The sequence below is a fragment of the Sminthopsis crassicaudata genome, chromosome 6, assembly GCF_048593235.1.
Source record: "Sminthopsis crassicaudata isolate SCR6 chromosome 6, ASM4859323v1, whole genome shotgun sequence".
Classification (NCBI taxonomy): Eukaryota; Metazoa; Chordata; class Mammalia; order Dasyuromorphia; family Dasyuridae; genus Sminthopsis; species Sminthopsis crassicaudata.
Genome location: NC_133622.1, coordinates 29,695,803 through 29,709,976, shown reverse-complemented (window position 1 = coordinate 29,709,976; position 14,174 = coordinate 29,695,803). Strand labels below are relative to the sequence as shown.

The window sequence follows — 14,174 nt, the reverse complement described above, 5'->3', positions numbered from 1 at the left end:
ACTATCAGGCAAGTTTATACATCTCCAGATTACTCACACATAATCATATTAAGAACATTATTTGGACTTCAATTCTGCATTAAGATAAATGATATACTTAGTATTTAATTTCCTAAAGTACAATGCATGCACTCTAATAGTGATAGATTGTGACTTAATAATTCTTTTTGTGTATAAATAGATTATATGGGTACTGTTGTTGGTCTGCATCTGCAGTCACCACAAACATAGAAAAGGACAAGCTGGTTAATCAATTCTTTTCTATAAGGAAAATTTTCTAATAAATAGATAAACCAGGACATCATAATGTTTATCCAGAGGACAGGAAGTTACAATTATTATTGCAGAATGAAAATTCCAAAATGAATACAAATTCTTAGTTACTTGTGGTTTTTGAATTTTTAAATTCTGCAAATGTGACCTATTCTAAAAGGACAGAGGACTTCAAATAGTTATAGATAAGTTTTATCTTTATTATACAGATAATTTCACTGAGGCAGAGGCATTTACACACAAAGAACTTATACTGCTCATTTCAGTTAATTTGCCACTAAAACACTAATAGAACCACTCATAAAGGAAATCAGAGTTCAATTTTTATCTGTTGTGTTCTAATCATTTGATATACAGTTCTTCACTATTTCAAAAGGTCAATGCTTTCCCTTTCTCTGTATATTTTATGGAAATAGAGTATTATATTATTTTTAATTTGTTTATGTTTCCTATGGAAAGCAAAGTTCTGCACCGATATCTTCATTTTTATAGATAAATGCGTACTAATTGTATCAAGCCCTAGAACATAAAGTCTCCCCAATAAAATCCTGACTTACATGCGTACAAACTGGTTACAATATATTACCTAAGATGTTTGCTTTAAAACAGCAACAAGATTCATTCACATGAGTTCAAATCTTTCAAATCTTATCTCAGGCACAACCCTGGGCAAGTCACTTAACCCTGTTTGCCTCAGTTTTCTCATCTGTAAAATGAACTGAAGAAAGAAATGGCAAACCACTGTCCTTTGTTTCATTACCATTGGCAAGGCACTAAATCTTTCAGCACCCCAATTGGCTCTCCTAGACTGTAAGTTAAGGATAGTTGCAGGTTTTTATTTGGTGGAAGACATTTCTTCATGGAAAGATCAGTACAGTGATGAAGTCATAGGTTTGGAAAAAGAACAAAACCAATGGAATATAACATTATTCAAATCCAGTGACTTTGTCAAGAAAACCCCAATAGGGCCCTAAACACTTGGACATGACTCCATGACAGAGTATATGTCTGGTAATAGAATCTCTGGTTCAAAGGGTAGGGAAGTAATTTTATTTGTATAATTCCAAATTGCTTTCCAAAATGATTATATTGATTCTAAGCATCACCAATAACGCACTGGTGTCTGGGCATTTTCATCAGCTGGCTCCATGCTTAGAATATTCTTTCTCCTCATCTCCCCTTTTAGTTTTCTTGATTTCCTTCAAGTTCTAACTAACTTCCTTGGGGTGCACAGGTGTTCAAGGAAGACTAGCATCTCTGGTGTGAGGGCTTTTTCAGGGCTGCTCATTTACCTTTGGTGTCTACCTGACATTTAGTTCTCACCTGTGGCTCCAAGAAGCTGTTGCATGCACAGTGGCCACACCCTGGTAAAAGAATCTGGAGATGGGCTAAATCAGGTTGAAGGTAACCACAGCCAGTAAGATCGAGCACATAGTCCAAGCTACGGAGATTTCCCCTAGAAGAATAGGCACATGAGAATGATTTGTTCCACTGGCCACTGGGTCAATGACTCTGGAAGAGAAAATGAGGCTGACTACTGTGTTTAATTATACCCAATTCAGGCTGGAGTCAAGACATCAACCACCCAGTGAGGTCGTGGTCCTCCCTAAAAAGGAAGGACTACCTGCAACAGCTAAAGTTCTTCCTCCTGGAAGATTTTCTGGATGCTTTTCTTGTCTAATTCTTTCTCTCTGGGATTATCTCCAATTTATCTCTATCTTGTTTGTACATAGTTACATGTCGTCTCCTTTAGATTCTGAACTCCTCCAAGACTGGCTGTTCCTTTTCTTTGTTGTATCCCCAGGGCTCAGCATAGTGCTTGGCACACAGCAAGTGTTACAGATAGCAGAACGGGAATACTTTTGCCTATTGCAGCCTTGTGGCTCATCATGTATCAAGTTTGAAAATGACAAAATCCTCCGAGATGAAGCTATTACAATTAATTTTTTTTGTACACTTCTATTCACTTTGATGCTTTTTAGTGCTGTCTCTTATGGAAAACAGCACTTTGATGAAAAAGCAATTGAAAACTTACATAAAAGTCGATATGATTATTTTTTGGGGAAAAAAAAGTTTGTTGTAGAGATTAATTTTCATTTACACTGTATATAGCAGTGGTTCTCAAACTTTTGTTGTCAGTTTCTTTATATTATTAAAAAGTTTTGTCCAAAGGGTTCAAATTTGAAATATATAAATATATATACAAATATTTACAACATATTATACATGATATGCAATAAATATATGTAAACATAACATATATCACTATATTAGATATATAAATAACATAATGTGATATTTACTAACCATCACACATATATAGCTAATATATACTATTATATATAATGCAAAACTATAATATATAAATGTCTATAATACATGTTATATATGATATGCAATTTCTATAATAGGTAAATATGACACATATTATTAATGCTATATATAATTATATACCTACATACTATATGCATTAAATATACATTGTTATACATACATATATGCATTATATACAATATATATCTAAATATTAACATGATATATAACTATACATAAATATAACACGTTATGCTACTGTATAATCATAATATATATCTCTGATATATAATGTATAATATATAAAAACAATATATAATATATAACCATAATATACAAGTATCTATAATACATTTCATAGAATATACAATAACTATTGTTATTGTATATATACATATAAATATATATTATAATATTTATAATCTATAAATATATCTCTATATATTTATGTGTCAATATGTATAAATATAACCTATATAAACAAAACCTTCTATTTCTAAATTAGAAATAAAAACTAATTTTGGATTTGTAAACCCTGAAATTCAAGGACCCTCTTCTCCCAAGATGCTCTGGGGCACACTTTGAGAACTTCGGGTACCTAGCATGTAAGCTCAAACTTAATTGAGCAATTTATGTGAACTTAAGATCCCTGAGGGCAGGCCCCAAGCTTTCGGGCTGCCTTCCTGCTGCAGCACGCTTGCGCAGAGTGGTCTCGTGCCGAGGGTGAGGCCGCCGGGCCAATCTCGTGACCTCACCCCGAGCATACGCAGCGCGCACTCCTACGTCATCACGGGGCGCCGCCGCCCGAGCCCCTATTTCGCGGGAGAACTTGTTGGCGCGAATGGAGTCCGAACCCCGTTAAGAGTTTTCCTCCGCGGTCTGCCAGTCTGACTCCGCGCCCCGGGGCAGCCATGGTGAGCAGCGGGGTCTCCGCCTTCGGGCACCCGGGCCGGAGAAGGGGGGAACCGCGGGGGAAGGGGGCGATAGGTCATGGGGGAGGGGTGGTGTATCACGGAGAAGGGGGCGGTGTGTGATGGGGGAGGGAGCGGTGGGAAGCACCGACATCCTTTACCTACCCCGGCCCTCGGCCCTTCTCGGGGCGGGGGGTATAGGCGGGGTCCGCGGGAGACGGCACCCGAATTGGGGCGCTCCCCAGCGGGGCTGTTGGCGGGAGTTCGGGTCTTCCCCGGAGCGGGAAGGGGGAGGGGCTTTGTCCTCTGGAATCCCGGCTGGGATGGGTGGGAGGGATGGAGGGAGGGCAGGCCACGCGTTGCTTTTCTCACCTTGGTCTCTGGAGAAGTATGAAGCCCCATTTAGGCTTCCTATAGGCTTGAGATAGGTAAGAGGATGTGGGTGCAAATTCTACTCCCGATCCCCCGTAACGGGAGCATCCTCCGGACTATCAGTACCAAGCCCCACCTGCTGACACTTTGCCAAAGCTTCTTAGTAGTCCCGGCCCTGGCCGAGCTCTGCAGCCCCCAGGAGATTGATTTAATTAATGTCTTAGGAGGGAGGGAAGGAAACTAGCTCGCTGTGCAGGAGCCAGGGTGCAAGAGCTCCGGAGTGCCGGGAGCTCCTCCTGCTGCAGCTCGGAGGGAGGGGGGCGGGCTTCCCTCTTAGTCCAGCCGCGTTTTCTTGGGACAGAAAATGAGCAGTGCAAGCTCCACGTGGTGGGTTGTGGTTCTGAGAAGCAACTTTGACAGCTGCCATCCCACCTGCTCCGGGTCCAGAGTGGTGCAGAGCCGGAGGTGATTTTGATCATTTTTAGAAAAAAGGCTAAGAAAAGCGAGGCACAAAGAATTTGGTTAAATATCTTCCCCAAGCATGACGTCTAGGAAGTATGGGAACGTGCGCTTGGGTTTAGGGAAGGGGAGGTGCACCTGACAGCAGCAGGGAGCTTTTTACTTTAGGGCGGTTTCTTAGTTTATCTTACTACCTACAGCATGTTACTATTGACTGAGTGCAGAGATACTATGACCCACTTTTGCCAGGTGGGTAACTGATTCACAGATTCTATATTTAAAGATGCTGGCAGATTTGTGAATTAATTTTTTAAAGCACAATGCCAGGCTTTGAAAGGGAGGGATATAGTGGAAAGAACCCTGGATTCAGAGTTCACTAACCCCTTTGCACTATATAAGGGAGAAAACAAAAAATGCGGAGAAAAAGAAATGCAATGGGAAAGTCTAAGGGAAAGAGAGAAACAAGAAAGAATAAATAGAAAAGGACTAGTAGCGGTGCAGTAATCGCATGTCATCTACAGGGAGACTTGTGTGAATCAAATTCCATTTTTAAACTTTTATTCTATCTGGCTTTAAATTTCTAATTAATTTGTGCTTCTTAGGTAAACTACATGCAGCTTAAAAAAACAAAAACAAACAAACAAAAAAACACAACCAATGACCTTAAGTCAACTACTGAATTTTGACAGTTTTATGACGTTTTATTTTCGTGATACTTTTGTGGTTTACTATAAACAATTAGTAACGATAAAGTGCTGGGTAACTCAGAAGTGAAACTGATGTGAAATTCTTATTTCCTTCGCAGCCACTGGAGCAAATAGTTGGTCACTTGAAAATCAGTTCTGTGCAAAATATAGTTCAGATTGTTGCTTAATTTATCCTTCACTTAAGTGACTTAAATAGCCCAGTCCCTCAGCTGAATTACCCATATGGCTGATTAGTCATGTATTTTAGATTTAATTAGGTTAACTAGTCATCCTGAGTGACTAGGTAAATATGCTATTAGGAAAACCTTTACATATATAGCAATTTAATATACTTGCTTAAAATCAGTCTTCCTTTGTGTCAAGGGATTGTTTACTAGCCTAGAATTCCTTCAGAAGTTGTATTTAGAGCCATTGAGCTCTTGTATTTTGGAAGAAATAAGAAAGTAGATTGGAAATTACTTCTAGAAGAAGATGACTTATCCTGGCATTTGAACTAGAGGTTTCATTAAGTAAGCTATACTATTACAAGGGAGTAAAAGAGAATTTAGGGAACTAAAATTTCAAAGGATAGGAAAGAATTCATTGAAGAGAAGCATGAATATATATTTTTGTAAATTGTAGTCTAAAGAATTTGAGTTAATTCCTCCCAATAGATTGTTAGCTTTTTGAAGCCAGTAACTTTTTTTCCTGCATTTTATATTTCTCTGTCATCTAAGGTCATTCTAAGGGAGAGATTGGAAGCTAGAGATAGAAAGTAATTTCCAGGGTAGTTGCAGAGCTCTGACTTGAGCTACATTACTTTGATATCAATGCTTTGAATTGCCTAATAGTGCTTTGTATATACGATATCCTTTATTAATTTTTGGTGCTATATAATTCAAAGTAGGTCATGGATTTAAGTAGGAAATCAGTTTTAGTTATGAATTATGCATTGGTGATTGATAGGAATGCTTTATTAAATATGTAAGGGAGATTTTTCTTTGAGGTTTTAGAGGATTCTATGCAAAAATTTATTTTCAAGATTGTTGTCACCAGTGTACTAGATGTTTACTATTAAGAGTTCCAGCTTAACTAGAATTTAAATTCCATTTAAATTTGATTGTATAAATTCTATTAACCTTTTAAAGAAAGGTTAATGTTTTCTGATTGTTTTTTTCCTTAGATGATTTTGCACGAAGTATAGTTGCTACTCAACAAATACATCTTGGGCTACTTATATGATAATTATGATATGACTAGCAAATATTTTATTTAACTATTTTTTACTAAATATTGAAAATTAGGATAAATTTTAATTGAGTTCATTTATCTTAATTTTTTTTTTTTACTGATACTTTTCACAAAAAGAATCTTTGTAGTTATATAATAACAGAATAAGTCAAAGGGAAAACGCCACTAAAATATGTATTTTTGCTGTATTTGAAATTGACATCTTATGCATTTAGAGATTGAGAGAATTATTTTATAAATGTCTTTTTAAAATTTTAGGATATCCGGAAATTCTTTGGGGTTGTTCCAAGTGGAAAGAAACTTGTTAATGAGACAGTGAAAAAGAATGAGAATACAAAAATTGTTGAAGGAACATCAAAATCAAAAAAAGGAACAAAGGAAATCAAGGTCAGTTTTCCAAGTAATGTTTTAAATGACTATGTAAAAATAGATGCTATACTACTTCCCAAATTTGATTGTATATTTGATATTAGTACTAGTTAATAATAATAAAAGCAAACATTTATATACTGCTGATTATATGGTGGGCATTGTATTAAGCATTTTACAATTATCTCATTTTCACATTAACCTTGTGGGGTGCTATTACTATCTCCTGTTTTACAGCTGAGAAACATGAGGTAAACAAGTAATATGATTTGCCCAGCATCACATAGCTGGTAAGATTATGGATTTGAGCTCCTGATTACAGGCCCACTATTGTGCCACTTACACTTAGCACATTTATAATATTTAAGATTCATGAAAAAGCAGATTATTCTTTAATATTTCTAATTAAAGCAACCTATCATATTCTAAATTGACGTGACTTTTTTCCAAACAAAAAATAATTAATGAATCACCCCCAGATAAAACTATAATTATTTACCAAAATGAAAACCAAACTGGAAAAAAAAATAATTAAGCCCTCAAAATAGTTGAGTAAAAATGTGAAAAGTCATGGTACATAATTGTTTCTATAAGAAATAGATGACCATGTATTTGAATTTATGCAAGGTAGCATTGATGTCCATCATTTTTACCATGAATTTTGCTATTTGTTTTTCTTGCTGAAATCATGTTTTTTCCTATTTTTACATTAAAAAAAATTTTCTATCACTCACTAAATTTCTTTATATTTTTCATTCTTTGTAGCTGGTATGCTTTTATTTATGACTTGCTGATGTTTATTTAAGTGTATCATTCTTAAGAGTATTGGAATCAGAATCAGCTCTGGGAATTTTCTCTGGTTATTCCATCATGTTTGGAATATCCTCCCTTATTATTCTGGTTTCCTTCCTGTTTCATTTAAACTTCCCTCTTCTCCAAGAAGCTTTTCTCAAATCCTCTTTATTTCAGTGCCTTCCATTATTTTTGGTTTATTTTGTAAAGAGTTTGTTGATACATATTTATTTGCTTGTCATCTCCCCCTTGAGATTGAGACCTCCTTGAGGGCAGAAATTGTCTTCCCTCTTTTTGTTTCTCTATTGCTTATCACAGTGTCTTAAGCCAAAGTGTTTAATAATTATATTTGGTGCTTAATAAAGGCTTCTAGCTCTCTTTGTCTTCTATTTAACCTTTTATAGTTGCTAGCTTTATTAATTAAGCTGTCCTTTGTAGGTGAAAACCTCTTCCAAAGAAGATGATGTAAAAGGAAAGCGTTCAAACAAGAAAAAGAGAATCATCTATGATTCAGGTAATGTTTCAGAGGAACGGGCTTTGAAAGTAATTTGCATTCTTTGTCACTTCTATTGAGTTATAAAAGACATTTTATTTTTTGCTTCTTTGAAAGTTGTAGCATCCTTCATCTTGAAATAAAAATAATTTAAAAGGCCTGTTTTCACAAAATAAGGTAATGGAAAGCATTGGCATTATCAGAGATGAGATTTTTTTTTTTTAAGTTAGCAATATAACTTGGAATAGAACTCATTGATGGTACCTCTCCTTTCCCTGCTTTGGGGAAGGGCTAAACAATTTAATGTGAGCAGTTAAAATTCAAGGGAGACCTAAAGAATTTATGGATCTTTAGGACTTTGACGGACATGTCAGAAAGCCCCGTTCAGGCAGTTGAGTGTGCCCAACATTGGTATGTGCTGTGGATTATAAAAGAACATATAATGACAAGAGAAAGGAGGGAGGAGGAAGTTCTACTCTAGTCAGAGCCTGGGGGGACACCCACAGTTGTGGGGTTGAGAACTTTAACCAAGGTGGTAACAGTAGTTAAGGATTGTGGTGCAGTAGGGAAATGATTGGATTTTGATTCAGATTGCCTGAATTTTCATTCCAGCTATGCTGCTTATTATCTTCTTAAGCCTCATGCATCAGTTTTTTAAAACTGGTCCAAATCCTATAAAACTTTGGCAGAGATAAGGATTGGGCTTTGGAGAGACTGCTGAGATAAAATAGAAAAATCATTGATTAGGAGGTGAAGGGTCATGTTGGCTTTTCAAAATATTTAACATGGGTGACTGGGACAATAGTTATGTCAATAATTGAAGTAGAGAAGTCATGAAGGAGAGGATGTAATAATTTTTTTTTTGGCCAGGTTGAATTTGAGCATGTAGTGGGATATAGAGTTTGAGTTACCCAAGCACTAGCAATCCTCAATTGAATTATGGGGATGCAGATAAAGTTTGATATCATTTTATAGCTAGCATTTACATGATGCTTTAAGGTTTGCAAAGTGCCTTAGAAATACTATTTTATTAGTTCCTTAGAAGTCTGAGAGACAGGTTTTATTATTATCCTCACTTTCTGGGTGAAGAAACTGAAGCAGACTGAGGTTGTGTCTTACCCAGGGTCATTCAACTAGTCATTAATTGGTGCCAAATTGAAACTTGGATCTTTCTATCTAATGTCCAGTACTCTATCCATATAAAGGTGATAGTTGAAGTAGTGGCAAATGATAAGACCCTCAAAGGAAAGACTATATAAAAGAAGATGGAGGTTACAGCCCCAGGAAAGGAGAATGGGAGGGAAAGAATTAGATGATCAGGGAAGTAAGAAAAACAGATGAAACTGTCACAAGAGCCAGTTACAAGAAGTAATTGATATCAAGAAGAAAATATTTCCCATGATATGGAAATATCAGAGAATAAGAATTTAGAAAAGAACATGAGATTTGACGATCATCAGAAATCATCAACAAACATTTCCATTAGAGAAAATAATTTTTTTAAAAAAACCTTAATGCACTAAATGCTTATTTAAGAAAGCTATGTATTTATCTAGTGATCCAAGACAATCCCAAAGGACTCATAATGAATATCCTTTTCTAGAGAAAGAACTGATGGAGTCTGAATACACTCAGAAGCATGCTATTTCTCACTCCCTTTTTTTCTTTTCTTTTCTTTTTTTTTTTTTTGGATTAAATTTTTTTTTTTTTTTTTGGTATATTTTAAATGTATTTTTATTTTACTTCCACAAAATAATGGATATGGATATTGACAGTGTTTAATTATTCATAAAGGAGTCATTTGTATTAGATGTTTGAACTTCTTAGTACCACAAAAATATATCATTTCAAATTTAAGGAGAAAGATTTTTGAAGAAATGCTTTGAGGTAGTTCATCACTGTCTTTACAATAGAAGACACAGGAACTACTTTGCCATTTTGAGTTTTGATAAATACTGTCTTTCCTGCATTTCAAAATAGTTATCAAAATTATAAGCAATAGCCCTTGGGTATTTTCTTTGTATAATCAAAGTTACATTGTTTTGGGAAGAATTTTACTTTAAAAAATTATTGATTTTTACATGAATTTTATAATCTTTTCCACTGTACCTTTCCTTTTATTTGTTCAAGATTAAAAAACAAAAAAAAAAAAACAAAATAAGATTCTTATCATAAATAGTAATATTTTTGAGTAAAACAAATTTCCACGTTGACCATGCCTGAAAATGTATAAATTTAGAGTTCATTATCTCTGACAAGAGCTGAGTGCTGTTTTATCTTCTATCTTTCAGACATGTTTAGCACTAAATTGATTAGATTTCTAAAGTCTTACAAAATTTCTTGATCATTACAATGTTACCGTTTTTAACTTTTATTCTCATAATTTTATTTACCTCATTTTGCCATCAGTCCTTAGAGGTTTCCCCAGATTCCTCTGAAATTATCCATTTTATGGCATAATGATAATGCATTTCATTCACGTGCCATAATTTATTTAGATGCCCCTTTAGTTTCCAGTTTTTGGCTGTCATGAAAGAGCTGCTGTAAATTTTTTTTGTATGCTATTCACACTTTTCCTTTTTCCATGATCTCTGTGGGGTATTGCTTGGGTAGTGTTGTAGTATGATTTGTTAACTTTTTGGCATAGTTTTTTTTGCCTTTCAGAATGACTGAGTCAGTTCACAAATCTACCAATGTGTATTGATGTATACTTGTTTTCACACAGCCTCTCCTTTGTTTTTCATTTTGTTCTTGTCATCTTTGCCAGTATGATATGTATGTGGTGACACTTCAGAGTTGCTTACTGATAGCTTAGGTTTTTTTTTTTTTTTTTTGAAAAGTGCTTGTTTCTGTAAAATTAAAGTTTGAATACAATTTAAATATTGTCTAAAATTGCAACAGAAATTTTCTCCATGAGATACTAAAAATTGATGCACATTTTCTTTATAGACATATAGAATACTAGAAAAATAGCTAATAAAGGGGAAGATGGGAACAATAGAGGGAGAGAATTTTAAAAAGTATGAAGATCCTGGCAAAAATGGTAATTTAAATTTAAAGTATTTTTAAATCCCTCTCTGAAATAAAATGTTTCTAATCAAAAAGAACGAAAGGAAGGAAAAGGAAGAAATAAAACTACCTGATGCAAGGATTTTTATTTTTTTAAAAATTTGCTAATTTTGGCTAATTAGATTTGTGAAAAAAATTTTTTTTAAAATACATGCAAAAATAGTTTTCATCAGTTGTCCTAGCAAAACCTCGTGTTGCAAATTTTTCTCCCTTCCTCTCCCTTAGACAACAAGTAAATCAGTGTATGTTAAACATGTGCAATTCTTCTAAACATATTTCCATGTTATCATGCTGCACAAGAAAAATCAGATCAAAAAGAAAAAAAATGAAAAAGAAAAAACAGGCAAACAACAAAGATGAAAATACTATGTTGTGATCACATTCAGTCCCCATAATCCTTGAATCACCTCATTGTTCAAAAGAGCCAAGTCACTAAGCTTCACTTAGCATCAATTCATGTAAGTCTCCAGATTTTTCTGAAATCATTCTATTTCTTATAGAATGATAGTATTTTATAACATTCATGTACCATATTTTATTCAGCCATTCCCCAACTGTTGGGAATCCATTCAGTTTCCAGTTCCCTGCCACTATAGAAACGGTTACTACAAACATTTTTGTCCATGTGAGCCCTTTTTCCTCTTATATAATTCCGTTGGGATATAGGCCCACTAGTGAGACTGCTATCAAAGGGTATGCTCATTTTTATAAAAAGAAGGACCTATTACTTTTCTTTGTATCCTCTCTACTTCTAACAGTACTATAAGAGGTACTTTTATTGACCAAATATAATTTGTCTAATATGCTGTTTGTAGCTCACTTCCTAATTTCTTTTTTAAAATTTTTCCATCAGTGAACATTGATGATAGTAGTCTATAATTTTCTTTCTTTACTATGTGTTTCTTGTTGGTCCTGTTATTAAAACCATATTTCTGTTATAGAGAGTGAGGGTTTTTTTTTCTCCTGTATACATTGCAAGCAGTTTTATATAGTATTATATTCTTTCTACACTGCATTATCTTTGTTTGTGAATTATTTTTTATTTCTGATGTGAGCAATTTGGTTTTTCTTTTAAAGTCAGATTTGCTGTTTTTAAATTTTATTTTTAGAAAACAGCTCTTATTTTTATCTTTAGTGGTTTTTATGCTCTCGATTTTATTGATCGCTTTAATTTTCATAATTTCTGCCTTATTGATTTGGTGTTTTTTTGTTCTTGGTGAGTTGCTTGTTCATTTTATTGCCACAATATTTTTCTTTATTGATGAAATCCTTTAGAGACATAAAATTTCCCTTCAGGACTATATTAGTTGCATTGTATAAATTTTGGCATATTATTTTAATACTGTCATTTTCTTTAATGAAAATTGAATAAAATTTTGTTATTTCTACTATTCTTTGATTCACTAGTCAATTTAAAATTACATTATTGATAATTATTTAAAAAATTTTAAATATACTTTTATTAAAAATAAATGATATGTTTAGTGTTTGTTTTTCTATATTTTTTGATGAGGATTTTATGCTGCAGTACTTTTTTTTTTTTTTTTTAACAAGGATTCCATATATAGCTAAGAAGTAATGTAAATTGCTTTCTGTTCCCATTCAATAATTACCAAAGCTCTATTAGCTTTGAGTTTTCTAAAGTCCTATTAAGGTTCTTAACTTCTTTATTGTTTATTTTTTCTTAAATTTGTTTAGGCTTGAAAAGTATAAAGTCTACTTTTATAATTGTATTCTCTATTTCTCTATCTACTTGATTTCATTCTTCCTTGAAGTTTTCAGATGCTATACTGTTTGGTTTCTATAAATGAAGTATTGTTTATGATTATTACTTGATGGAGTCTTTGTATTTTTCTTTTTCTCATATTCAGATTTATTATAGCTTAATCTGAAATAATGATTGCTTCTTTTGGTTTTTAAATTTATCTGAAGCATAATAGATTTTGTTCCAACCTCCAAGTTTAATTCTACTGAATCTTTTTGATTCTTGTAAGCAGCATATTTGTTGGATTGTGGTTTCTAATACATTTTATTTTCCTTTTCCATTTTATAGATGAGTTCATCCCATTCATATTCAGGGTTATTTCCCTTCTATCATTTTGTACTTCTTATCACCTACTCTTTTTTTTGTGGGATGGGGGTGGGGTGGGGGTGAGGGGGAAGATTTCCTTTATTTATTTATTTTTTATTTGCAAAGCATATATGCATGGGTAATTTTTCCAGTATTGACCCTTGCAAATCTTTTGTTCCAAATTTTTCACTCCTTCCCCCCAGCCCCTCCCCTAGCTGGCAGGTAGTCTAATACATGTTAAATATGTTGAAATACATGTTAAATCTAATCTATGTATACATATTTATACAGTTATCTTGCTGCACAAGAAAAATCAGATCAAGAGGGAAGAAAAAGAAAAACTGAGAAAGAAAACAAAATGCAAACAAACAACAATGGAAAGATATTTTTACAAATAAAAAAAGTAGTGTTTGCCTGATGCATTTAATTTATAAATTTCCTGTTGCAACTCTTAAATAGTAGTTTATTTTTTCCCATTTACATGTTGAGACTATTTTTAGTATTCATTTGTACAAGATTTTGAGTTCTACCTCCTTGCCCTCTCACCTTTTGAAAATGATAGGCAATTATATATATATATATTCAAGTATTATCATGTAAAACATATTTCCATATTAATCACAGTTGTTAAAGAAGAAACTCATTAAGAGGATAAAAAACATGAAAAAGAATAAAGTGGAAAAAGTATGCTTTGATCTGCATTTAGAATCCATTAGTTCTTTATCTGGTTATGAGTATCATTTTCCTTTGTGTTTGTACTTGGATCATTGTGTTGCTGAGAGGAGCTGAGTCATTCATAATTGACTATTACACAGTATTGCTGTGGTATATAGGTGCATTGTTTTTCTAGTTCTGGTCGTTTCATTTTGCATCAGTTTGTGCAAGCCTTTCCTGCTTTTTCTGAAATCTGCCTGTTCATTTTTTCTTATTGTACAATAGCATTCCATTACATTCATATACATTCATATACATGGCTTGTTCAGCCATAACCCAATTCATGGCCATTTCCTCAGTTTTCATTATTTTGCCGCTACCAAAAGAGCTGCTATATTATAGTTTCCACTTGCTCTTCTCTTTTTCCATTTATGTTTCTTTGTTTCTCTTTGTATTTCTTT

General features: G+C 33.7%; 1 protein-coding gene across 1 annotated transcript in view; it reads left to right on the top strand.

Moving 5' to 3' along the window:
- The first annotated feature begins 3,368 nt into the window (after positions 1-3,368).
- The window catches only part of RFC1 (replication factor C subunit 1), a 60,348-nt gene continuing 49,542 nt past the window's right edge, over positions 3,369-14,174 (top strand). The window contains exons 1-3 of the mRNA XM_074275738.1: positions 3,369-3,500; positions 6,524-6,652; positions 7,865-7,985. Of these exons, the coding sequence (XP_074131839.1) occupies positions 3,498-3,500; positions 6,524-6,652; positions 7,865-7,985 (253 nt within the window). The 5' untranslated portion in view covers positions 3,369-3,497. The remainder of the gene's footprint in view (positions 3,501-6,523; positions 6,653-7,864; positions 7,986-14,174) is intronic.